The sequence below is a fragment of the Trachurus trachurus genome (genome assembly GCF_905171665.1).
Source record: "Trachurus trachurus genome assembly, chromosome: 15".
Lineage (NCBI taxonomy): Eukaryota > Metazoa > Chordata > Actinopteri > Carangiformes > Carangidae > Trachurus > Trachurus trachurus.
The window spans coordinates 8,445,004-8,472,443 of record NC_139906.1 but is presented as its reverse complement, the minus strand read 5'-3'; the positions used below and the strand labels follow the sequence as shown (position 1 = coordinate 8,472,443).

General features: G+C 43.8%; 1 protein-coding gene across 2 annotated transcripts; it reads left to right on the top strand.

The window, feature by feature from the left end:
* Window positions 1-27,440, top strand: LOC310998381 (sprouty-related, EVH1 domain-containing protein 2-like). Of its 2 annotated transcripts, none has more exons than XM_083988393.1 (6): window positions 1-652; window positions 13,489-13,681; window positions 14,329-14,497; window positions 16,048-16,112; window positions 22,210-22,368; window positions 23,317-27,440. In XM_083988393.1, the coding sequence occupies exons 1-6, from the start codon at window positions 627-629 to the stop codon at window positions 24,103-24,105; spliced, it is 1,401 nt and encodes a 466-aa protein (XP_083844519.1). In that variant the 5' UTR covers window positions 1-626; the 3' UTR covers window positions 24,106-27,440. The 2 variants fall into 2 exon arrangements, with proteins under 2 accessions (XP_083844519.1, XP_083844518.1); XM_083988392.1 differs by having other exon boundaries at window positions 23,314-27,440.

Genomic DNA, 27,440 nt, shown 5'->3' with positions numbered 1-27,440 from the left:
GCTGCTCGCCTGCCTGCAATCCAACATGGAGTAGAGAGAGATGGGGCTCTAGCGGGGCCACCCCTCGGTAACAACAGCGACGACGCGCTTTTTTACGCACAACTGGAACCGGAGTCGTCGGTGAAAACATGCGCCTTAGGACTTAAAATCGGAGTGTGTTGCCTTGTGTGTCCGTGGTGTGTGCGTGCCTGCGTGCGTGCGGTGTGTGTGTGTGTGTGTTTGGGCAAGGGGGTAGCGAGAGAGAGAGAGAGAAGAGCTGGATTCTGGCTCTAAATTGTCCGTATAGGCTACGTTACCTTTACTGAAAGGCGATGAGGCTGTTAAAGTTATAGCGAAAGAGGGGTGTTTTTTTTTTGCATTTTGCGATCCAGCAGGAGAAACTGGGTGGCTCCGCCGCTGGTGGGGGGGAAAAGGAGAAAGAAAGAAAAAGAAGAAAGAAAGAGAGAGGGAGAGAAGGGGGGAAAGTGAGGAAAAAGAAGACGGTCGAAGGCGAACCAAAGAGCCGACACTCCGCACAAAGGCGCAGGGGGGATTTATGCGGAATTGGAGACGGAATCGGAGGCGAAAGAATGACGAGCGAAAAGTATGCAACCGCCGTGGTACCATACCTGAGGTGAAACGAGAAAATGATAGAAGAAACACACCCAAACGAGTAAGTACTGAGCCTTAAAGACCTCTCTATCCCCCTCTCTCTCCCTTTTTCCGCTTCTGCCAGTGCCTACAAGTTGCATATGACTGGGGCAACTTGGAGGAATGTGCAGCCTGAAAACTACCACCACCACCTTCTCCCCCCTCCTCCTCCTCCTCCTCTCGTACAAAGCTGGTTTTCATAAATGTTGTTTTTTAATGCTTTTTATTTTTATGCTTGATAACTCGATGGGATTTAATGCTGCTCGTGAAGCAATGCATTGACAGTGCTCGTGGAAGAGAGGTAGATATAGAGAGGAGAGGGGGGGTTTCTTAGGGCCCCCACCTTGGTGTTAGAAGAGGACTAGTCTTGAGAAGGCAAGAGAGAAAGAAGAGGAGGAGGAGGAGGAGGGGAATAAGCGTGGGTGGATCGGAAACATTTTCTGAAAGGATCTGAAGCGAGGGAGCAGGCCCTGTTGCAGTGTAACTTAGAAACTCAAACACGCCCCGAAGTTACACCTTTTATAAATACACAAACAGCAGCAGCGAGTCCACACACATACAGCTACACCTCTTGTTTGTGCGTTGTTCGGTTTGAAAAAGGGAAAAAAGACCCGACGGCGTTTAGCTACAGAGAGAGAGAGAGGCAATTTCATTTCGCCTCGTTATTTGGCCACATCTGTGTGTTTGCTTCCAACCGAAGGGGGAAGTCTCACAGGATATGAGATATCCGATATGCCTCATCCGCCATCTCTTTCTCAATCGCCCTCATTTGCATAGCCTGCCGCGCTCCATTCATAAAAAAAAATACCGATTGTAAACGACGGCTTGCCCTGGAAAAAAAACACACACGGGTCTGTTTTTCTCCGTGAGAGTCGAGCCTGGTGAACTCGTTTTCTGAGTCTGACAGACCGGGGAGGACTCGTCGCTGTTGCGTCTTGCGAAATGTGGCTAATATCGAGCCGTAGCCGAGGCCCACCGACCTGTTTACACGGCACCGACACACACACACAGGCCTGACAGGGATTCAAGCTTTTTAAAATTAGCTGCACCGAGTGGGAACTGTAGATTATTCTGAGTTTCATTAAATGCCGGCTGCAGGCAGGCAGGTGGTGTCCAGCGCTAAATAGCCGCGTTGTTGTTGTTAAAACAAACACGAATAGACCACCACAGCTTTAAAACACTAATCGTTGTTTTGTTTTTCAGTGAAGATAGCTATGCAGGCGAGTTTGCCAAAAATCGATCCCTTTAAGGCTCAAATGGAAATGTGCAGACACGGAAACATGCGTGCCAGAGCTATATACACGACTAGATCTTCTTTTTTTAATAACTTCATTAACTTATACACACACAACTTGTCTGTCAGACTGCACGGAGAGGGAGGGAGGGAGGGGGGCTGTGCTCGGTAGGAATGCCTGCCTTGCAGGTCTCTGTCGGCGGGGGTGGAAGGGCGAAGGGCACCGGAGGGGATGTTTGCGCTGCGGTGGCGTGACGCCGGCTCATTCATAAAAGCCCTCTAACCTTCAGCGCGTCCCCATTCATGCCTGCTGGCCGTAACTCGGCTCTCCACAAAGCCAGCAGCGTAGACACAGTGTCCGTGTGTCTGTCCCCGCGGTCCCACAGACAGGAGGAAGGGACCACAAGCTAACCTGGCTCCACCATGAGAGCCACTAGCTGCTATAGAGACAACTGACCTTATGTGTAATTCTTTATTTCCATTGAGTCCATATGACAACTAAGAAAATGAAAGACAGACAAAGAATGAGAGGAAGTAGGCCTACATCGTACAGTATATAACCATAGCTATTACCATTTGTCATTAAAAATACTTTTCATATAGCGTACTAAATATACTCAACCCATAGGCTACATATCTAAATAAAGCACATGCGCTATGAGACAGCATTTACTTTAGAAAGGATCAAGCTAAATTCAAGCTTTTCTCTCTTGTACTTTCATGAAGCAGACAGTGTAAACGTCTGCTATAGGCACCACTGTGTCATTATGAGCTCATTGTAAGTCACATATTTGTTCATTTAAAACAAAAAACACGTGTGTGTTTAGGCCTTACCCCTGGATTTTTAAGTAGGCTATCTTCCATTTCCGGCTAATAAATCGTTTGAATGGTGATGACGTAGAGTTGTTATCTGGCACGTAACGAACGTGCAGATTGGACCACGCCCACGACGGGTTCAAATACTAAAACTAAAAAGCAGAACTAAAAAAGTGTCTATTTTCATTAGCGAGATAAGCACTGTTTATCCATAAGAAGAAATTATTGGCTGTAAAGTCAATGGTAAACAAATAATTTACTTAAAGCCTACTTTTTTGGTGTGGCCAAATTATATGTGGTGACCCACAAAACACATGCTGGCAAAGAAAACATCTTCCACACCACTACTTTGTCGGCACGTAAGCTTATAGCTTGTGTGTCATGGTAAAGGAGGATTTTCTAAAACCTGGCTACCCTACCTAAGTTTGTTAAAACTTCATTTAAATCATACAGATAAATGCTAATCTCTACAAATTAACTGTAATCATAGTTTACATATATAACTCTTTATTATAGTCATGTGTCACCGGCCTATCGGCTTCTGTCTTATATGTTCTCGCAAGGCTAGAAGACTGGGATGTTGCTTTGCTTTTGAGGCTTTTTGAAATATCTGTGTTTTAAAATATTCCTCTAATAATTTTGTATTACCCAAACAACACAGTGTTTGAATCCTATTTTGTTGCAGTGGCAGGCAATGGTCAGTTTATTTAGTGTAATGGTAAAAAAGTTTTTGGTGCTACCATGTTGTTGCACCGTACAAACGTCTTTATTGTGAAATTACTGGACGGAAATAAGCAGTGTGCACTAGTATCTGTAAGTTTGTCTGTTGTGGTCTTTCTTATCAGTAGCCTAATAAAAGACTCTTATGGGCATTAAGGCCGCGTCAGGAAACAAAAGACACACCTTTGTATCTTTTGTGCCATGTTATACCTACTGTAAGGTGCAGCAGTGTGACTTTTTTTAGTCGGGTTATGTAGCCTGTTTCACAAGTTGGATATTATTTACCTACAGGAAGCTATGTGATCACAGACACGCACACATAACATAACGTATGTCTTTTTTTTTTTCTTCTTTCTTTCTTTTTTGGACTGCATGTCGTACACTAAACCACAATGTTTAGTTTACAAGAGCAAAGGGCGAAGAGGCACATCCTCCGAGTTAAGGATCATGTCCTCAGTTTCGGAGGATGTGCCTCTTTGCCCCCGTCCTTCTGAGGACGTTTATTACCTTTTATAGAAGCACACCATCTCTCTTGCACGTACACACACACACACACACACCCTGCAGAGTGGAAGCACGAGCAGGGGGTGGGTTGGGGGGGGTGTATTGATCCGGTGTGTGGTGCTGCAGGGTCAGCATGTGCACAGTCAGTATCAGACAGGAGATGCCCGGTGACATTCAGCTAAGGTCAACGTAGCAACGAAATATAATCCATCCCACGAACAAAAAGCGCTCATCAACTGGCACACACAGCAGCAGCAGCGAGGAGTTAGCAGGTCTGCATGTTCCCTCAGCAGGACCGCTCTGTTCCTCACACGTATAATTTTCTACGTTAGCAGCATTTTGATAATGAGACTATAATAATCCTGACAGGTGTGGAATTTCGGCTCCAGCTCGGCCTGAACAATGCACGACCGGCAGAATAACTTGTAGAAACAGTGGAAAAGAGTCGTTAAACACTTTGTTAAAGAAGTACTCCTCCCTTTAGATGGCTACCTCTTACATTTGTATGTGTAACTATTCAATATTTATTTGTTACTAATGCAACAGCTACTCTTCCTGGGGTCTATGTTAGAAACATGCATATATCCAAATTGCAATAATATTTTACATGAATACACTTAGTTTTGGTAACATAACATGTTACCAAATACATTGAGATGAAAAGTTCATTAAACAAAACCAGCAAAAACAGGTCAAATATTTTAGTTTTTACCCAAGAATAACCTTTTTAGCTATTTTTTTTAAAAACTTGTTGGTTGAGTTATGACATATGGCAACTTAGTCCACTCAGAAATAACCCAGTGGATATTGAAAGTAGGTCTTACTAACTTATTTTTTTCAACCCCCCTGAACTGACCTGGTTTCTTATTTTGCTGAAGTGATTTCCTGCATTTCCCACAATGCAACCATCCAGGTTTCTGCTTGTGTTGCGTTAATCTACTATATGGACGTTAATAGCCCTTATTGCAATAGAAGCTAAACTTTTTTTTTATTTTTTCTGAGTGATGTGCGGTGAGGGACTGCACTGCTATTTCCTGTTGTTGTTTGGTCTGCTGCTGACAGGTTATCTACTGCCAGGCTCTATTTGTGACGAGCTAACTTGTGTGTGTTAGGTGTGCTGTCTGTGCATGTTACTGTAAAAACAAAACCTAAATGTGCTAAACCACAAGAGAGTGGGGGAACAGAGACTGAGGGAGTGGGTGTGGGGTGTGGGGTGGGGGCTCATTTAGCAACGTCACCTCTGCTTTATACCACCATTTAGGCGCCAAGTGATCATATAATTTAGAAAAAACTGAAGGTAAAGGAAACAAAACGACACAAAAAGAGCAAAAAAAATATGTCAAGTAAGTATTTAGGTTGACTCGCCATCATAATAACAATAACAAAGAGTCTATTAGAGTGGATGCATCTGGATAAAGTCCAAGTCTGCGTATATATGTGGAACCACAGATAATTATCATGACACATGGTGTTAGTAACAGACATATCGCACACAAACAAATAGAATATGGACACACACACACACACACACACACACACTCCATGTCCACAAATGAACTTCCTTTGCAGACCCTTGGCATTTTTTTTCTCCGTTTCTCTCTGTACTCCCCCTACACACACAGACACACACACTCACACGCATCATGTGGAACAGATCCTTGTTCACAGTGTTTCCTGTGTTTTACAGAGCTCATCACTGGTTGCTATCCGGAGCCTTTATATAATGGCCTGAGCTGTTTATATCTGGAGACCAAACAATGGCCCCGGATTGTTTGCCTGTTTTTTTTTTACTAATCTCTGCTCATCAGCTGACTGGATGACCAAGATTATAATAGCTTGAGTTTTCATTCACTTCACTCAGTGTGTTTCTGCCCTTGTCACGCACAAGTATACAACAACAACAACAGTCCGACTGGGCCGGTTACTGAAGACTCGGGATTCTCTGCTGCAGCTCTTCAGTAAATGAACTCTGTGAACTTTTCAGTTCTTCGCCAGCGAGTTCAGAGTCTATAGGGGGTTTTGACAGCGTGTGTGCACTACCTGGATGAATTGTACAGTATAATCAAGGTGTGCATAATGCATATATGTGCTTATGTAAACTAATACTACTGTTCTGCTCTGTTGATTCAGGTTATTATCCTTTTAAAGGCTGGCCTGTGGCTTCTGTAGTTGAGCTCTACATCTGATATGTGTTTGAAAACTAAACCATATTTTTTCCTGTAGCCTAAAGATATTATTTATTTATCTATTCATGCACCATATAGTCTAGTCTTCAGTCTCAGTCCTCCTCCGTCCTGGTCACTCAGCGTCACATCTTTGTTGAGCTCACCTGCACTTAAAAAGTTAAATCCCCCCGCCCCACGATTAAACCCGACTGGCAGCGTTTAATTAGACTTAAAAGGGCGTCTTTGCAAGTTAATCTTTTCATCTTTTTAAAATTAACCAACAACACATAATAGGGAAAGACTACAGGCTATTTAAAGCCAACCAAAAATAGCAGCAGGAAGCGTTGCAGCCCGTCATGTGTAGTGGTAAATATATCAGCATATTTAGACAAGGGAAGCCCTAACAGAACAGACTTCCTAGTGTTCATTATGCAAATCGTTTTAAGTCGGTCCGGTGCCCCCGGGAGCTGGACGACGCGGTCCACCCAATAACAAGATAAACCTGTGACACCTGACAGTTTATGTAAACGAAGTCTATCTGATCAAACGTACTGAGGTCCATGTTGTTGTTGCTGCAGAGGGCATTAATTAAAAATCCTCCCTGGTCACTTACATTTGACCCCAAGGGGTGGCGGTAGGTCTAACACAGTATAAGAGGATATGAGGCATTATAGAGGGGGTCCAGGTCGCCTTCTCACTTTCCTGTAAGAGGGTTAGAACCAATCAGCTTATTTTCAGTTCAGTTTCCACCTCAATGGAGACGGAGCGGCTGCAGAGGCACCTCCAGAGACGACGGCCTCCTCTGGGGGACGACCGTTGTTTCTGTAACGTATCACAACATCCCGGTGTCTTTACCCATCCAGGCTGCACAGTGTGTTTGCTCTGTGTGTGTGAGAGACAGGCTCTTTTCATCCACTTTAAAAACCATTAACTGCAACAACACACTCCTGAAGAGATGATTAATAATCATGAAGAGGCCTGAGCTCCCTCTGTTGTGATTGGTCAGTTGGCCATGGGATGTTATCCATCAATCGCTCCTCTCTCTTTCTCTCGACATTATCGGCGACCTAACCTCTCTTTCATGTCAACTGACACACCCGCAGTCACTCACTAACCACAGCAGCCCCGGAGTCTTGTGCTGCCCGAACATGTGAGCGCTTCATATAACTACAGCTGATTGACAGAAAGCCGATCAAACTCACCCTCGGGAGCCTCCAATGTCAATAGTTGTGAATGAACTCGCTTCACCCCACCTCTCCGGCTCTCTCTCTCTCTCTCTCGTTCTCTGTCACACACATTTGAAATCACTTGGATTTCCAATTTACTTATGGAAATCCGCTCATTTCTTGTGGTTGGTTTTACATACAAAGTTTGACTTATTAAACTTTCCCACACTTTCCCCTTTTCTTTGTTCTCCCTGTTCCTCATTAAAAACCAGAAGTGTATTGACATACCAATGCAAAACTCAACGGAACTGCATTTTTGCATTGTACATAATAATTATTACTTTTCTTGTCACGATATACGTCAATAAGCTGTGTATCTACTGTCTAAAACTCATATATGTAGGCATTTGTTTATCAGACGGAAACAAAAGTTTAAAAAATGACGATCTTAAGTCTGTTTTGAATAATTTAGTGAATTACGTCAATGGGTAAAGGTCAAAAGTTGACCAGGATCCAAAGCTTTACGCACGGTTGCTCAGTCTGAACAATATTCAAAAAAAAAAAAACCCTGATGTTAGTGAATTAATGATGAAGTGAAACTGAGAAAATGAGCTGGAGGCGACATCTGGTTGATACTTTGAACTAATGAGCAAAAACAAATGAACTGTTTGAATGTGACGTTACAGTATCAAAAGGTGTCGTCGTGCCATCAAACCTACAAAACAACACTGAAACAGTCATTCAGTGTGTGTGTGTGTGTGTGTGAGAAGCACCTTTCAGTCACTTCCTGATCACCGCAGACAGAGCATACATGTTCTGTGTGTGTGTGTGTGTGTGTGTGTGTGGAGCTCCGGGGGAGAGGCAGGACAGAGTATGTGTGCGTGTCATTGTGTGTGTGTGTGTGTGTATGTGTGTGTGGTTCTGTTGATCAGGCAGAGGTGCGGTCATTCCTTATCAGAGGAAGTATAGCCGCCCTTATCACACATGGCTGGGCTGCCCTCAGTGACCCTTTTATCTGTCACACATGAGCTGGATTCCAGACCTGATAACCGGGGCCGCTTCCCAGCCGCCTTTACTGTTTTATTGCAAAAATTGTGACACACACACACACACACACACAGAGAGAGAGAGAGAGAGAGACCACGTCAGGTATTTTCAGCATCCGGCTAATCCGTTCATAGTCTTCACTTCCCCCCCCCCCTCCACCTCTTCCCAAAAACAAAAAAGTGTATTTAAACGACTCTTCATTTCAGCTACAGTTTTGTGGTGTTTTTTAATGGTAAATATAGACAGAATATCAATGTTGACATGGCTCACAGGCAAACAAAATTAACAGATGGAACTTAAGAGTTCATTGACGGCGCACTAATGTGGCTTGGCACGGACTCCACAGGTGTGTACTCCACCCCACAGCTCATTTCCTGATTATGATACAGACTTGTTTGCAAGGTGTGCGTGTGAGAAAAAAAAAAAAAAAAAAAAGTCAGAATGAGTAGCAATTATATAACAGCAATGATTGTATGAAGCACAGGAGATAATGAGATAAGCGGGGAAAAAAAACATTAGACCTCATCAGATGACTAATCTTGGCTAACACGGCCTCTGTACGGTGGCTTTTTGTATTGATTTCACATTAGAGCTACGATAAACAAAACAGATATTCCCTCTTTGGCTAACTTTTATTAAATAGGCTAATGACAAAGTTTTTGTGCCATAAAACAAAATGGTCACGACTTCTTATTGTCTCTCAGGTCAGAAGGTGGTGGAGACCAAAACAGAGCAACAAGGAAAGTGAATAAGATGCTGAAGTATCCCTGTTATGTTTCTTGCTTTTTGCTCTTGTATTTAATGGCTCCTATTTAAAGGGATAGTTCAACATTTTGGCAAATCTAACAACTCCAAAACGCTTTGGTGGACAAGTTGTGACATGCACATTCACCACACTATGAGATAATAACAGAACGTTACAAGACAGAGTTGTTTTCGAGGCAAATGCAGAGACTGCTTGCAGAAAAACTGCCCTCGAAAGGAACGCGCATCAGCGGTTTTGCATGAATTTGCCTCAAAAACAACTCAGTCTCGTAACATTACATTATTATCTCATAGCGTGGTGAATGTGCAGGTCACAACTTGTCCACCAGAGCGTTTTGGAGTTGTTGGATTGTGTATTTGATGAGTTTGATGAGGGAAACCAAGAAATCCCATTAGCCTCTGTAGCGTAGCTCTGAGCAGCTGGCGGCTCTGCTCCGCCCTTCTAAAAATAGCTTGCACCGACAATTAAAGGTAACAAACCTACTGTTAAGACTATAGGGATTATGGCAATGGGCCAATTTGCCAAAACGTTGAACTATCCCTTTGAATCTGGAGGACTAAATCTGAAAACTGACCACCAACAGGTGATTGCCTGTTGTTGGATGTGCAAAGTGTTTGGCTGGTTCAATGCCAGCGTACTTCCTTCCTTTTGAGCAGTAGAAGCCCGACACACCCCGCACTTTGACCTGCTTGTTCAGGAACAACTCATATTAGATTAAAAGAGGATGTGATACATGAATTACTTGCTCTTTCCTTATCAGTGCGGTGTCAGATTCCCTCCTAACTCTATTCAAAAGTGAGTCATCGCTCAACTTTTCACGCAACGCCTTTACATCCTAATCCCACCTAAAAGGGATTTTAAAACATGTTCGCAGCTTTAAACATGACACATGGCACTTTTTTCTTCTTTTGGGGGTCAAATATCAGGCAAACCATAATGTTTGGATAAAGGTGTGTGTCTGTGTATGTGGAATATAAATAGATCATAAACCACCTTTACTTGAAAGAAGGCGTCACGGTCCCCTTTTCAGCACCGGTACCTCGTGCAGCATTCGTGTGGCCAGAATTAGATTCACAGCTCCCAAATGTACTGTATGTGTGTGTGTCTGTGTGTATTTATGCCAGAATGTGTGGTCACTCCCCAGTGTATTAAAGTAGCACGTTGCTGCTGGTTGTGGCCGTCTGTGTGTTCCAGCCACAGATTATAGGGCCTGTCGGCAGACGGGGCTCTAAACACGGGTCACAAGACAGACCAAAATGTGACAAGTTCATCTCAGAGAGAGCTGATAGCTGGTATCGTGTGTCTTAAAGCACATGTGCTTATATAGTACAGAATTTGGTGTTATTTCTGTATGTGAGTGGCCTGGATGTGCGGTTTCGTTCGTGGGGAATGTGTCGTACGTCGTACATGTGTGTGAGCCACGTTGAAACGCTCCGGTGCTTTAATATAAAAGCTGCGAGTGTAGATTTCCAGAAGGTAACATTTTCCAGAGTTTCAGAAATTATATCACGGGTGGGATTTGACACTTTAATTAAAGGTTTCTGGATTTTGTCACCCTCTGTAGGTTGAAGCTAACACCTGAGTGTATATTAGGAATATTTCTTTTGTTTGGCCTTTTTAGCAAACTCGCTTTACCCCAATCTGACATCAAATATCACAAAAGGTTAGTAAAACATGATATGTATTAGGGCTGTCAAAGTTAACGCAATCTAAACTCATCAATACAAATTCCTTTTTTGAATCGGATGCCAGAGATGAATCATCTGTGCTAACATTTACCACTCGGGTGGCGCCGTCATGTCATTATTTGAGCATAATATGATAAAATACATATTATAAAGTTACATTTGCATCAAACAAGCACATTCATCCATTTGTAAACACGTGACAATACAATTTTAAGATGCATTTTGACCAAATAAAATAGGTGCGTTAATCATGATTAAATATGGACACTAATATGATTAATAGCAGCTATATGTATATATATACACATGGTTTACAAGTTTGTCTCAACCTGTGATAATGTTGGATGTGCAATTGTAAAAACACACCCAGAGAAATGTCACATCACGACGTTAAACAACAATTTCAGCCGCACTAAAATGTGCCACTCTATAACGCTGCTGACGTTTCTATTTTTGATTTCTATTATTTCCTTTTGTCGCTATTCAGGTTTCCCCACGTGGTTTTTAAGTCGAGCCTGAATGACTATTTATTTACCTCCTCTCATTGTGGTTTGGCACAACGACAACGGAAACGTATCTGCCCATGAACCACTGTAACAACATCTGTACTGTTCTACTGATTGTTTTTGGGGCAACGTCAAATTTTATAATCTCCTCCTTTTAATCGCATTTTTCGTTATCGTCGTTTGTTACAGCAGCTTCTGGCCGACGTGTCTGTGATATACCGACTCGACAAAGAAAAACCTTTAATATGTGAATGGAAAAGTCTCATTTAATGGAGTGGGTTCAGCAGGGGATCATTTATTTTAAGTGTGTGTGTCTGTCTATGTCTCTGTGTGTGTGTGTGTGTTTTACACGGCAGCACAGATCTTGTGGGTGAAGCTGTGGTCGTTTTCCTGTACGAGCTGTTTGTCTGCAGTCACTCACTCAGTCAGTCTGTCATTCAGTCAGTTTTATGAATGTGTGTGGGTGGGAGCCGGTGAACCAGTTTTGCCACCTGTGTGTATGTGCGTGTATGTGTGTGTGTACGTGTGTGTGTGTGTGAGTGTGTGTACGTACATCAAATCCCTAGGACTGTCTGTAAGCTAATTATATAACAACACCTCTCTCATTCACTCCCACTCTGCCTCCCTCCCTCCCTCCCTCTCTCTCTATGTTTCTCTTTCCCTCTTCATCCCACACACACACACACACACACACACACACACACACACACATAGACACACACACGCACACACACACACAGATACATCCTGTTATTGTGAGATCATTCATGCGGCTTGTGACTGCTCACCGTGTGCCTGTGAGGATGGCGGCTGTCTGTCATCCTGATGCCTGAGAACGTCTTGTGTTTTGCCGCCACTGTATTGTCTGATGTGACGACTCTGTCGACTGCAGAGGGAGGAGTTTTTGTCGTGTATTGTTTTGCTCCGCTCCACAGACTAAACTGTATCAGTATTATCTGTCTGCGTGTCTCCGATCTGCAGTCGCATGTGCGTTTAACTGGCGTGTGTGTGTGTGTGTTTGGTGTGTGTGTGTGTATGATTTATAATTAGAGCAGCCAGACTGATGCTGGACTTTTTTAAGGCTGGTGCTGACATTGATATATGAGAGTTTATAACGACATGTCGTCTGATGTTAATTCTCTTTACAGAGCCCATAATGTAAATAAATAGATTACATAAATGGGTTGCACAGTTTTAACAGTTGGGAAAATCACCCCGATGGACAAACTACACATGATGGTGAGACTGTTTATCGCAGTGACATTATGCCGATAAATCAATATCCTGTAACTAAAAGCAGCAGATTATTGTTTGGGATGCACAGTGTGTAAAAGAAACATCATATCGTGATGATATGGGTCAATATTATGTTTACGATTTCAGTGTGCAGGTCATTTTTGCTTCATTTTAACTTCAAAAAATATAAAATTGATGATTGGATTTGTGTTTGGTCCCTTTATGTCTTGAGACATTGATCTGTTGGCCAGGAAGTCTCCGTAGCAACACAACACTTACAGTGCTGACAACATTTTAACCTTTTTTTATAAAAAAAAAAATTCAACCTCTTTTGATTTGCATGATTTAAACGTACGAATCGTGCAGCCCTATTTCCTGTGATCAGAAAAAGAGATCGTAATGATTTAAATCCTCACATTTGACAAGTTCGCATGCAGCACGGAGTTACATTAAAGTGTGTGTGCTACACAAAATTTGTGTGTGTTTGTGCTGACTTGTCCCGGTGCGACACCTCCCACCTCGGCACACCGAGGACCAGGCAGAGTCGTGACTCGAGACGCCCTCAGACCTTCTGCCAGTGTGTGAATGCAGCTCTATAATAAAACTGCTGTGACATTAACAAACACTTTGAAACTGAGCACAAGTTTGAGTTCATGGGATTTGTCCGTTTTCGACCGGCTGAGGCCACGGTGACACTGTCCCAGCTGCATAGGGAGGAGTTTTTGTGTGTTTCGAGTGCTGTTTATGAACTCAAAGTGTTTTTTCTATTTCTTTTTTTTTTTGTATTTTGCCTCCTTTTGATGTGCTTTGTGTATTTTACCACATTTTCCGCATTAAATTTGTGACCCAACCTCAGATAAATTGGAGAAAACAGCTGGAGAGATGTTTGTATGTGCAAATTCAAGGTATCAACACCGAGAATTAACTCCGGCAGATTTTCAATATGTGCTGTTTGCATTGCAGTCGTCATTAACGACCCCTCCCTCCTCCCTGTGTTTCTGTCTCTGCAGTGACAGCTACATCGTTCGTGTGAAAGCGGTGGTGATGACGCGGGACGACTCGAGCGGCGGCTGGCTGGCCCAGGACGGGGGAGCTCTGACCCGGGTGGGCGTGTGCCGCCTCCTCCCGCCGGAGCTGGCCCCCGTCCCGGCCGCCAGCAGCTCCCAGTTCCTCATCCGGGGCGAGCGGCTACGGGACAAACAGGTAAAAACACACACACACACACACAAAAGGTTGTGAAAAGTAATTTATAAGACGAGACGAGATGGACAGCATCTCCTATGTATAATATATCTTCTGCCACAATCACATATTAGCTTAATCATGCACTATTTATTATAAAACCTCAGGAAGAATCATGTATCTCGTATTAACATATACTATTTTTTGTAACCTCCGCCAGAATCATGTTTCGCCTAGAATCACGTATCTTGCCTTATTTAAGTAATTACAATATAACCATTGTCAGAATCATGTACCTCCTGGAAACAATGCTGTTTATGAGTATATGTGTACCTTGTATGAGTGTGTGGGTGCTTGTGTACAGAATAGGTCGATGACTGCGTGTACCAATAGATGGCTAGCAAAGAGTGCGGGTCTCGGGGTGTTTTTGTGATTATGCGGGTGTGGGGGGGTTATGGTGGGGTGGAGGGGTTGTGGGATAGAGTATGTCCTTGTTGTTGAGTGTTGGGTCCCCCTTCTTATAAGCAGTTTCTGCTTCCTTGGGGTTCCCTTTCATGTACATCTGTCGTAATTGTAAATCCGTAATATATTCTCTCTTGCAAAGTACATGAATAAAATATCTGAATCAATCAAATATCTGAATCTGAATTCCCGTTGTGACGAAACAGGTGATCCTGGACTGTCCGCTGCGGAAGGATCTGGTCTACACCATAGCAACGCCCACGTTTCATCATTGGAAGGTGGAGGACAGGAAGTGCGGCCTGTCCTTCCAGAGTCCGGCCGACGCCAGAGCTTTCGACAGAGGGGTACGGAAAGCCATCGAGGACCTGGCTGAAGGTGAGGCGGCGTAGCGTAGCGTAGCTCTGCACGGACAGACACGGTGTCGGGTTAGAGACTCGTCAGAGGATAACGAGGTCCCAGCTGACCACATGCAGTCGACCTCGAGGTTAAGACGGTGTCGTGTCATGAGGTCCAAGCTGTGACTAAAAGCCCCGTGCGTGGCTTTTCAAACGTCCTATTCATGCTAAAGGAGCTGCACATACAGAGCGGAGAGGGTTAAAGTATGATGTTGTGTTATGTTATGTTATGTAGACAACACAATGCATATTATAAAAGATGATGAAAGCTAAAAGTTCACATTAAATAACATAACGTTCATAAAAATACAAATTTCCAAAAGGATAGAGAGACACATCTGTACCAGTGTCAGCAGCACAGTGACTGGTATCTGTGACAGTGCTGTGTTTTATGTTAGTCAAACTGGAAAAGATAACATACATTATTAAAGGGAAACATCATGTTTTTGATGACATCTGGAGACCTTTTATACGTTTTTTAAGACATGATGTTAATGTTGGTAACTCGCTTCAGCATGAGGAGGCTCTGAGGGAGTAGAATGTGTGATATAATGTCCTGAGAAACGCCCTTGAAATCTATCATATAACTGTTATCGGTATTTGTCTATTTTTTATTTATTGATTTAAGTTTTATTAAAAAAATGTCTTCCATTTTGCTTCATCTTATTTTTATAGTTTTAATATTTTACTTATTTAGCGAGGGGAAGAGGGGATGGGAGGGAGAATAGGGAGAAAAGGTTTGCTCTGTTTCTTGCATGTAAGAATGTCTTGTTTGATTTGCTGTAACTTGCAAACAAAAACTAATAAACACATGCTTAAAAAAAAAAAAAAAGAAAGGCCAGCACTCTCAAAATGTCCTTTTGGTAGCGAGGTACAAACGTTTCCACTGCAATAGTCTTCCTCAGTGTACAAAGAACCAGGAAATGCTTGACATTTAAATACTGTCAGCTAATAATCACTTCCGCTTTTCAAAATTAAACTTTTCATTTCATACTTCATTAAAAGACATTTTGAGAGTGCTGGCCTTTCTACTCTTTTTATGCTTTTTCGAGCCGTGCACCCATCGGCTGCTTTAACCTGTGAGTGTGCTTGCTGTCTGATCCCTTTTCATGTTAGTCAAACTTAAAAAGAGTTTGTTCTTTGTGGCGTCAAGTCTACACACTGTAAGACATAAATCTATACTCTTAACACAGCTTTAAGAGTATCAACATGTGCATAAAAGTTTATTAGGTGCAGCAGATGCAAATACAAACAGCTCTGAAGGTTTGGGTTGCAGCTTGATTTTTTTAAGAGCGCAACCAGAATTTGTGAACTTTGAAGTGAAAAGCTCCTCCAGAGAATGATGAGAGCCTGAGATTGCAAAGATGCATGAAGCAGTAATTTCCACTTTGAACTGAAATGAGGTTTATCTCACCTTTTTACTGCAGCGTCACTGTGACTTCTGCTAATTTGCCCACAAATGTCTCTCTCTTCTCTGCAACACAGGGGCACTAACATCATGTTCTTCTTTTTTTTTTCCCCTCCACACAGGCTCCACAACCTCATCTACAGCACTCCAGAACGAGGGCGAGCTGGGCGATGACGACGTCTTCACCGTAAGTTCCTTAAAGTTCATCCTGTATCATAATTACGGCCAAAATGAGGCACCGGGGGTTAGAACAGCAGCAGCAGCAGCAGCAGCAGCTTCAAACGGGAACACGTCTGAGGAAACAGTGACAAAGTGGTTCATTTTCAGACTAATGGTTTTTCTCATTCGTGTCCAGAAGAAGAATCAGTGAAGTTATGTCACAGGGAACTGGAAATCTGTTGATGGCGATAATTAGCTTTTCCTCAGTTTTCTTTGATGCTGTTGAACTCCAAGTATAAAACAACTCTGTGCTTTCCCGGAGGAGGCGAAAAAAAGCATGACTGGATGTCTCCAGGATGTCACTCCTGTGCGTCAGAGGACATGAGCATAGAGCTCAACTCTCCTCAGTTTCCTTAGATTGGGATTTTTCTTTTTCTTTTTTGAGTCCTGAGCCGCAGCGGGCGGCAGCAGCAGCAGCGGCATCAGGATGTTGTTTCAAGGTTGATGGCATTTCTGCTTTGTTGGGAAATCAGACCTAGAAACAGTGGAGACGATGCCGGTGGAACAGATCAATAGGTGTGACGGCTTTTTAAGAAACAAAACGCTGCAAGATGTTTGTGATAATAACTGGTGGAGGGAAACGCTCCTCGTCGTCACATGACGTTGCTTTCAAGTAAAAACTGGAATCTGATGCAGAGGGCTGCGGCAAAACAATGTAGAGTTGACACACAGAGAGAGGGAGAAAAAGCTGAACGTGGCTCAACTTTTGCAGCAACACAACGCGACGTCATCTGGCACATTCCTGCAAGATTAGAGTAGTTCTGCTGTTTACCTTGCAATTGTAGTGAGGAAAGATAAAACTGTTGCACGCTGCGATATTATTCCAGAGTTGTAAAATCCTCTGTGTGTGTGCGTGTGTGTGTGTGTGTATTATCAAGTGTGGGAGGTGTTTTAGTGTCTTAGTTTAAACGCATTAATAAATGGCTCCGGCTCGACTTCCTGGATCAGATTTCATGTCGACCCGGTACAACTTCACCAACCAACCAATCAACACGCCCCCACCGGTGCAGTCAGCTTCCCTGCCGCCGCCACTGAGTGTTGACTGTTGCACTTTGTCGTCGGACTCTGACTCGGTTTATAGCAGCAGCAGCAGCAGCAGCTTCAATGTGCAGCGCTGAAACGGACGTTCGAGGAATCACGTCTAAAAATCCCACTAGAGTCCAGAAACATCTCTAAACTGACTTTGTTTCATCCATCAAGCAAGAGAAGTATTTCAGCTCAGGACTTCTGCTTCTCCCCCCTCCTCCTCTTCCTCTCCCTCCCTCCCTCCCTGTCGCACATACCTGCTGCAGGACGTGAAGCGTGTGTGTGTTGTTTGTGTGTCAGGGCCTCTCCACCTTAAGTTAGCATGGAGGACCCCCTCCCCCAGCCCTGAAACCTGACACCAGGGACAGCAGGCAAGGTCACAAGGTCACTTCCTGTATTCCACCACCTCCCTCTCTCCTGATGACCCCCTCCTCCTCCCTCTCCCCTTTCCCTCTCTCTCTCTCTGGCTCTCTCCTCCTCCCCCACCACCTCCCTCCCTCCCAGTTGAAAAAGAGAGCAGACACCAAACTAGCAGCAAGCAGCTGTTTCCCAGCTTAGTGCAGGGCCGGTGATTTACGAGAGGAAGTGCCTCGTGGTTCATCTTTGACTTGAGCTGTCTGTAAGGGCCAAGACTAATAGGTGCTCTGCTGGGAGTGTACAGCCACCACAGAGACGCATACAAACACATGAGGAGGGGTGGAGGAGGAGGGGGGAGGAGAGGAGAGGAGAGGAGGTGGGGGGAGAGGCTACAGCGCTGTCAGTGGGCGGAGCGATCCCTGAAATGGAGCATCAGGTTTTCAGGAAAGTTAGAAGGTTTTCAGTGCAACAAATGCAACTCAGTGTTACACATTAGTCTTCATGTTTCTATTTCATCCAACTTGGAAGTGTTTTACATCTTTTAGCTTAATTTTTTATTCAGTATATAATCCTGACAGTGCCGAGAACCAACTAAGACAGAGAGAAAGATATTTTTTTGTGTTGTCTCATGTCTGCTCTTTTCAAAACTGTGCACTTGAATGCACCTTAAAGACTACACTGCAAAATCTTTCCAAGAATATTTGTCTTATTTCTTGTCGAAACTAAACTCTTTCCACTTAAAATAAGACTCATCACCTTAAAATTTACTTGTTTTTAGATAATTTTCACTTGTTTCAAACAAATTTTCAATTGAAATAAGTAGAAACATTTGCCAGTTTTTTGTGTGCTTGTAATAAGAAAGAAAAACTTACTCCACTATCAGATTTTTCTACTTATTTCAAGTGAAAATATGCTTGAAAGAAGTAAAAAAGTGTCTACAACCAAGCTACTTTTTAAGCTGATGAGTCTTATTTTAAGGATATTTAGATTTGTTTTGACTAGAAATGACATTTTGGACTAGAAATAAGACAAATATTCTTGGTGAGATTTTGAGTTTTTGCAGTGTAATAAAGCAAACAGCCAGCAGCTCTGCCGTTACATTGTGTACCTGCATGAGAGTATTATAGTCTGTATTTGTTATCAAATTATATGATTAGTTAAGTTCATCATGCCTCTGTGTTGCAACAGTTTCACATAAGAGTCCAATGGGAAGATGTTGCATTAGCCTTTTGCGAGCTAATAGGGTGTAGTCGCCTAGAAATCTTAAACTTTGACCCCCGTATATGATGTAACCTGGACTGGACCTGCTCAGTATCATAGTATAGTGTGATGATGTCTGATCAGAAAATCTCCCGATCTGCTTCAGATTTTGAGATTTTTCATTTCGTCCATGTGTCTTTGTCCATCCATCGGTCACAGTTTCTCCTCTGTGGAGTGTTTTTGAGTCGTTTCACATCCGCCTGAGCACAGAGGATGTCAGATGAAACCCAACAGTCGACACCACTACGACGGTGGTATCGCACTTCAATAACCATGTGATGCATTTGTGATGTCTTTATTACGACCAGGCTGCGTTAATGACCTTTTCCTAAAGTTGGCGATGGCAGTGGAGTTTTCGTGGCGGGCAGTCGTAGACAGAGGGAAATGCTGCAGTAGATTTACGGCCGTTGGGGGCGGGGGGGGTTGAAGGGGGATAGAAGAGGGGAGCTAGGATGGACATACTTCCCTAAATTATTCCTCGTTCGCCAAACCTAAACTTAACCCAACCCTTCCTCTGTCCCTCCCTCCCTCCCTTCAGCACGTCTCCTTTCTCTCTGCCTCTATTTTGGCTCATTCACAACAGGGGGAGTGAAAGCTATTGAGGCAATTCTGGGCTCATCCCAGGAGAGCGAGACGGGCCCCGTTGAAGGATGAATCCTCCCGAGCTTTGAGTCAGGACATGTTTTGTGTCAGAAAATAACTTGAAATGCCCTCTGCCCAGCCTTGGGCCAAAATATATAGAGAGGATGTCCCGAAATATAAACTCTCCCCCTCAACTACTCCTCTCTGTCTCCGAGTCGGCTCCTCCTGCGCTGTTCGAGCTCAGCAGCAGCAGCAGCAGCAGCAGCAGAAAGTCTGGTCTGTGTTTTGAATTAGTTGCAGCCGTGGAGGCCAGAGAGAGAGAGAGAGAGTCGGGACTGGGTTTAAACCGTATCAGCTCCTCCTCCCCCGGTAATGTCTTCTCCAGGGGGGCGGGGCCAGGAGCGGAGGCAGCATTTTATGTTATTTTTGGCCGGCTGCTCTGAGGGCTTTGTAAGAAAGCTGGGGGAAATTCTCAGCATGGTGGTTTCCATGTGGGGAGCAGGATATAATAGGGATCGCTTCAGCAGACAGACAGAGAGACAGAGAGACAGACACAAGATCTGGGTCATATAACTCTGGCAAATAATTCATAGTATTGGTTTTAGACCCGTTGTTGCAGTGCCATATATCGGCACATGTGGTGAATAGTTTGTCAGGACTTCCAGGGGAGACGTGACACCTGACAATGACCCGTGTTTACACTGCAAGAAATATAGTTCTACTAGGACCGACTGCAGTTTGGACTCATGCAGAGCAGCTCCGGAAAAGTGAAGAAAAAACACTCGAGGATGGTTTGAAAATGCAAAATTCAGAGCTTCACATCCAACCCATTGATGCATTTTTGCAAGCGTTTGGATTCATGGTACCCAGAAGATGAACCCTGACAACTGCAGCGCCACCATGAGGCTGATGTCTCACATTATGTTTGATGGATTTGCACAAAACTTGGCTCAAACATTCGTGTTCCCCCGAGGATGTGATTTCTACATAAGACGAATCAGTCCACCATTAATAACCAACCTGTTGCAGCTGAGCTTCAGCCTTTGTTTTTTTTTTATCTGGAGAGATTTGAGTAGCTGGAGTTGAACTTCTCATCTGTTTTATGCTTGTCAGGAGGAATTGTTTTTGTTTAGTTTTTCTTTTTTTCCCTTTTTCCTCGTGAAATGAAATCACATCAGCACAGACAAAAGGGGAGCACAGAAGTCTCTGAGCTGCTGCGAGCTGCTGGCAAAGGATGACCACGGACAATCCAGCCAACTTTTCTTTTGGCAGACGAACTTGTTGACCATTGATACAAGTTTCTACGACTCCGTTGACTCGACATATGGTTCGCAAAGCAAGATTAAACAAATGCAGAGGGGAGAACTTTTTCTTTTTTTAATGCAACAAGTCATAACAACAAAGGCAAGAAAGACATTAAGAGCACAGCAGAACAGAGCGTTTGGAAGTTTGGTTTCCCCTCACAAAAGCACCTGCAGCTTTTTTCCTGTGGTGCAAACTCAGATGACACGACAAGACAGCAGAAGTCCCGACCTGCCAATCAGCTGGCACGCTACGATACCCCCACTGTGGCTGACCCCCAGCGTGCCTGTCTGAAATCTGTCTGTGTGAGAGCGCTACGCAGCAGCGGCCCCGACCGTCTAGTGTCTGGCCAAGGTTTGAGTTGGAGTGGAGCCCTGACAGCCTTTAACGGAAGGGGGACAGGATACTGTTCACACACACACACGCACATAGAGGGAAAGGTGCAATGTGTCGAAAGTGAGATTGAAGGAAGGAGGACAGGTTGCTGGGGGAGGACGGAGAATGAAGAGGAGGGGGCGAAGAAGAAGAAGAAAGAGGCCAAAAAGAAGTCGATCCTGCAAAAACTTTGTGTTTTTAGACGACTGGTTTCCTCATAAAAAAGCAGCGGCACCAACTTTATGTGAAGCGTGAAACATCTTTTAACCTGTCGAAACTTATTGTCTGTGTCTCCCTCAAGACTGAAGTGGAGTCACAAGGTGAAGATGTCATTTACTCTAAGGTTATTAGTTCAAGTGAAACAAAAAATTGTGTGTCTTTATCAAACAAAAACACAAAATATTCGTTATTCGGCTTCTCCAAGTACTTATTTAATGTTTTATGTCATTGGAGAGTCAATATTTTTTCTTTTCTGGCCAAAGTGCTTTGTAATTTTCTGCCTGGTTGTTTAATTTTTTGTTACAATTCAAAATTAGACGAAGTTGACTTCACAGAGGTTGTAATGTTCAGTTTTTGCTGTCGAAACAGTTGTCGATTCGACTCTTTGAGCATTTTTCGATGCTGGGTTTGTTGACTTTTATTTTGAAAGGCTGAGTTCTGTGTTCCTAATATTTTGTCCCCCCTCCTCTGGGTGAGGACACGCCAGATATCGGTGGTGAATCAGATGAGCTTCATTACACAACACAACAAAACAATAACTACTTGACTGATTTGATAACCAGCTCCTCCAGATGTCAGCTGCACTGACATCACTCCACACTTGTGTCACCATGGCAACCTTATTAAGTGGAAAAACGTTATAAATACATGGGATCAACATATTGTCTTCACTTTAGTAAATGTTTTACTTCTGGTTTGTCTCTTCGTTATGTGACTGTTGAAAGTTAAACACAATGATCCAAATGTGGATCCTAGCGACATTTTTTTTTTTTAAAACAGAGCCTCGCCGCTTCCTGTTTTCCCGATCGGAGGCGCACCGATGCTTCCTGTTTTTGTTTGTCCAATCATGGCGTCCTCCTCTCGCACTAATTATTTGTGTTTTTGGTATCCAATCGGAGAGCAGCTCTCAGCCCTGCATCCTGTGTTTGTTGTTGTCCCCTCAGAACACCACAGACAGCTCATCCAACTCCTCCCAGAAGCTGGAGAGCTCGCTGCAGCCGCTCGAGTCCTCGCCCCTTCCGCAGAGGCACAAGTGCGTGATGGGACATCGCCACGACCTCCACGACCCCTACCGGCTCTCAGACCACTACTTCTTGGACCAGGTGAGAGGAGACACGACTGTACGAGGGGGGTTTCCAAAATGATTCTGCGACCGATATAGACTTTTTTTCTTTTTTTAATTAATATTTCCCCTCAACAAACAGTTTTAAAGTTTTTTCAACAAGTGTCTTTATTAGTTTTCAGAGGAAATAATCACACTACAACAAATAATACAGGTGCAAAACAGAACTATCACAGTAAGGCTCATTTTCAATAAGGTAAACATGACAGGGCTGTAGAATACGCTATTTGGCTCAGTCTAAAACATAAATCATCATAAACATAAAGTGTCACCGGTGGTCCAAAAGTTGCCTTGGTTATCCCGAAGACAAAAGCACTTCAAATAAAATAAAACAAAAACATACAGACAAATATACTAAATACATAACAATACTTGTTTGTTGATGGCTGACACTTTCCTCCAATGCTTTCCTCGCCTCTAAGAACTCCATAAAAGACATACGACTGTTTATTTATTCCACACATGCGAAATTTGGTTGTTACATTTGTAGCATTTGTAACATACAAGGTAAAAAAAAAAAAGTTGAATAATATGCAAATATACAGATATACATACATAGAGATAACGTTTTATATGTTTTCATGTTTATTCTTTTTATGAGTATTTATTAAAATGCTGCTATGATGATAGGGACTGCTCTCAAAGGAAGTCTCGTTGTATGGAGATGTGCAATGACAATAAAAGCATCTAATCTAATAGAAACTATGCAAGACAAATATATAGTTATGTACCAAAATGGTTCAGGAAAAGATCTCCACATATTGTCAAAGATGGTATATTTACCTTCTAACGTAAAAGTGAGTTCTATCAGTGCCAGAGAGTCTGACAGTCGGACACTAACTCTTGGTTTGGTCCTGATTTGGCTGTGATGTGTTTAACTTGTAACATGCAAACAGTGTTTAAGTTTAATTGTGTTTTTCCTCAGCAGCCGTTGTCTCGGCTTCCCCGCCACGTCACTTTCCAAGAGGACGAGGAAATCGTCCGCATCAACCCCCGGGAGCGCAGCTGGGAACGAACCACGGAGCATCACCATGGACGCCAGCCGGACCGGCCCTGGCTCCGGGGCTACGAGGACTACCGCCACGCCACGGTGCGGGACAAGTTCATCCAGATGGACGACTCCGAGTCCTACGTGCACTTCGCCAAGACGGAGGCGCAGAAGCACGACTACACGTACCCGCTGCAGCCGGCGCTGTCGCCCTCAGACTCTGACCCCGCCCTCGGACCCTTGACCAATAAGGGCGGCGGCTCGTACCGCCACGGCTTCTCGTCCGTGGTCTCCACCCAGCCCCGCTCCTTCCTCCCGAGCTCCTCTCCGTCCACCAACGGCGGGAAGGGGCGGAAGGAGGACGGGCTGGAGCGCGCGCAGTGCGAGCACTGCGGCGAGGCCTTTTACGTGTCCGACAACCGGAGAGGCCGGTGCCAGGACGCGCCGGACCCTGTGCGGGCGTGCGTCCGGCGGGTCAGCTGCATGTGGCTGGCAGACACGATGCTCTACCACTGCATGTCCGACCCGGAGGGGGACTACTCGGACCCCTGCTCCTGCGACGGGGGCGAGGGCGGCGGGGGCGGCGGCCGGCTCGGCACACGCTGGTTAGCTCTGCTCGGCTTGTCTCTGGTGGCGCCGTGCCTCTGCCTCTACCCGCCGCTCCACGCCTGCCACCGGGCGGGGCTGGCGTGCGGCTGCTGCGGAGGCCGACACAAGCCCCTGAGCTGAGCCGCCGCCACCGCCACCGCCGTTGCAGTCGCGCTTGGAAAAAAACCTCTCAGAGGAAACGATTAAAAGACTAAAACAAACCCAACGCAAGCACAGGGAAAGGGAAGGATGGGGAAGTACAGAGAGGACAAGTGGTCATGGCTGCTCGCTCTCCTGCCTCGGTTCCTCTGGGTTTCTCTACAAATTCCAGACACTGAAATAAGCCAAAAAAAAAAAAAAAACACACACACACACACAGAAACAAAAAAAACAGTTGGTGCATTTTCTGAACGGCCTGGGAAGATAAGCTCCCCCTTACGGCAGACAGTTCTCTCACCTCTTCACATGGCCATTTCATGCTCTGTTTCTAGTGAGAGAGCACTCTTTTTCAGGGGGCCTTTTTTTTTTATAGCTGACCTATATGTCATGTATCACATATGCAGGTACTTTATACTTTGTACACTGACTCGGCGTCAAAGAACTTGAATTGTTTCTTTGTTCTGTTTCTCTCTCTCTTTTTTTTCTTTCTTTCTCTCTTTCTCTCTCTCTCTCTCTCTCCTTTTGATGTACGCGCGGCCATTTTGTTTATTCCAATATCAGGCCCGCTCAGCTCAACTCCAGCTACAAGAGAAATCAGACACTACACCTCTCTGTGTGTGCGCATGTTTGTATGTGTGTGTGTGTGTGTGAGTGTGTGTGAGAGTGTGTGTGGACGGTGTATGTGCATGCTTACAATGTGCGCCGAGGCCTTTTTGTTGTCTGTACTGCAGCTTATAGTAAAGCTCATGTATATAGTCTACATAGCTCTCCACCAACATCAACATCTTCTTTGTTCACTGAAACAAAAAAACGTGGTACTCATCTTAATCTAATCTAATATCCCAAAGATTCGTGTTTTTATCCTATTTATTTTCTCACTGAATTGATCTACCAGCATAAAAAAAAAGGGTGCTGGGTTTGTGATTCACCCGCCGAAAACGAGACGGTGCCTCAAAGTCATGCTACACAACGCTCTGGCGCCCGTCTCCCTGCTCCTTTCACGTTATTTCAAACAGTGCCTAAACTTACCACCTGAACCAGGAACCCCAGTAGTGTTTTTTTTTTTTTTTTTATCCATACATTTTACTTACACATACACGGTTAGTGAGGTGAGATCTGAAGGCTCTGATTTCCTCATTCTCAGCCAGTCACACCGAGGACTTGAAGGGTCGTCCTTAGAAAAGCCGTTAAAAAAAATTGGTGCCTGTTATGCCTTAAAAACTTCACCCTTCTCTGAAGATGTCTTGCTATAATGAATATGAAAAACAAAGAAAGAAAAAAAAGAGCGTGAGCGTCATTACGGCTCCAAGCAATCAGCCTCACCATCTACTCCTAGACACTTGGTTTAAGCTATTTTTCTATGATGGAAAAAGGAACTCTTTAAAATGGTTCAACTTCTCATCAATGGGACAGTTCACCTGCGATGTACAATCAGCTCCCCCTCCTCCTGAAGCCCAGCAGCTCTCCAGCAGAGCTCACCAGTCACATGTGCAACAGTTGGAAAGCAAATATAACTTTTTATAAAAATGATGCAGCTGTAGTTTAAAACCATCACAATCTTTACCTGTACTTTTTTTATTGTTACTGCTATATTTGGCCAAAAACATCCCTATAAACCTTTCAATGCAGTGATTTTTATTTCTCATTTATATATATTTTTATATTTCGACAGCACTCGTGTCTGTGCATTAAATACAGAAGCAGACCTAGAGCCCAGGAGATGGGTGTCAGGCCGGCTTAGCTTTGCATAAACACTGTAAACTGTAGGGAACTGCTAGTCTGGCTCGGTCCACCGTAGCTTCTATGTCTTGACTGAAAATAGCTGATGGTCATTGATTGGTTTTGTTTTATTGTTGTTGTTTTTGCCCTTATGGAGCTAGGCTAATGGTTTCCAGACTTTAAGCTCAGTTAAATGAAGTTAAGCTAAACTAAACTAAGCTAAGATAATCAGGGCTCGTTTTATTGTAAATGGGAGATAAATATTAGTGATAATTTGCTGAACCAATAGTAAAGGCCTACATGTGACTGGTGCGCACTGTTCTTCTCAAGTCCTAGAGCTTTTTCTTTTTTCTTTTTTTTCCTCCATTGCCTGATTTAGCATTGTCATCATCATCATCACCGTCGTCCTCCTCCTGGCTAACATCAGATGGATGTTTGACAACAGCGCAAATGAAAGAAGCTGTTCATTCAGGATTTTACTGGATGATGTTGATGTGAAAAATCAGGCATTGGAGGCAAAAAAAACAAACAATCCCCCTCCCAAAAAAAAAAAAAAGCTGTCCTTGCCCCCCTCACACCTGACAGCACAACACTACACTGACAGCCGCTCGGGTGCTTTAACAACGCTTCATCTATAAGCCTGGTTGATGGCAGCATCGGGGATGTGACCATGAACACAATAAGCTTTCTGGAAAAGGAAAAAATAAATAAATATAAAAGCAGGACATCAGCAGAGTCCCTTTGGAAAAGAACGGGAGTCCAAAAAACAGCTGAAATCCTGGAGACAAACATCCATCCCTGATTGTTTTGCCAAGGAAATGTCACTTACTGTAGTTGAAATACAGAATGCCTGAGGATGTCCTTTTTCCTTCCCTGGTTGTGTCTGTTTCATACATCCTGTCCTGTGTACCAGTTTGTATGTCCTTGGTGTGTGTGTGTGTGTGTGTGTGTGTGTGTGTGTGTACGTGTGTGTTTGTGCGAGTGTGTTTATGCCACATCCCTTTCCCCTCTCCTGCTCCTTGATCCAAAGCTACTGGGATCAGCTGAATATGCTATCGGACACTATAACACCTCGCCAGTATATAATCAGATCCTTTGATTATGTGATGCATCAGGGACAGGGCCAATCAGATTGGAAAGTGTGTGTGTATGTGTATGTGTATGTGTATGTGTATGTGTGTGTGCGCGTCTAATCGTCTCATCTGGTGTTTGAGTGTGTCTTCACATGTCAGAGCCATTTACAAGTGCCTGAACGCATCCTCTTTATCTCCTTGTCTTTAAATTGAAAAAAAAAGAAAAAAATTAAAGAAACGACTCCCTGTAATGAATTAGACCCATTTTTTTACGCTTAGTATTTTTACCTCTGTAAAAAAAAAAAGAGAGCAAAAATTATATTATATATATCAAGTGTATGTTGTACATTTTTATTTCTATTTTGTTTTTTTTTAAATAACTGTTTCTAACATGTACGATGGATGTAGCTCTTGCTTTTCGAGAAGGAACAGGAAGTACTTTGTAGATACTGAAGGGTGGCCAGGTCTGTGAGAAAACTAAAGTGAAATGTGTGTCTTACCTTCCGCCTCCAATAAAATGAGAGA

Excerpts from the sequence above, each read along its gene's own strand:
- LOC310998381 (XM_083988392.1), top strand. The coding sequence starts at position 627 with ATGATAGAAGAAACACACCCAAACGA. Across the intron at positions 653-13,488 it reads GAAGAAACACACCCAAACGA|TGACAGCTACATCGTTCGTG; the intron begins GTAAGTACTGAG and ends CTGTCTCTGCAG. Across the intron at positions 22,369-23,313 it reads ACCACTACTTCTTGGACCAG|CAGCCGTTGTCTCGGCTTCC; the intron begins GTGAGAGGAGAC and ends GTTTTTCCTCAG.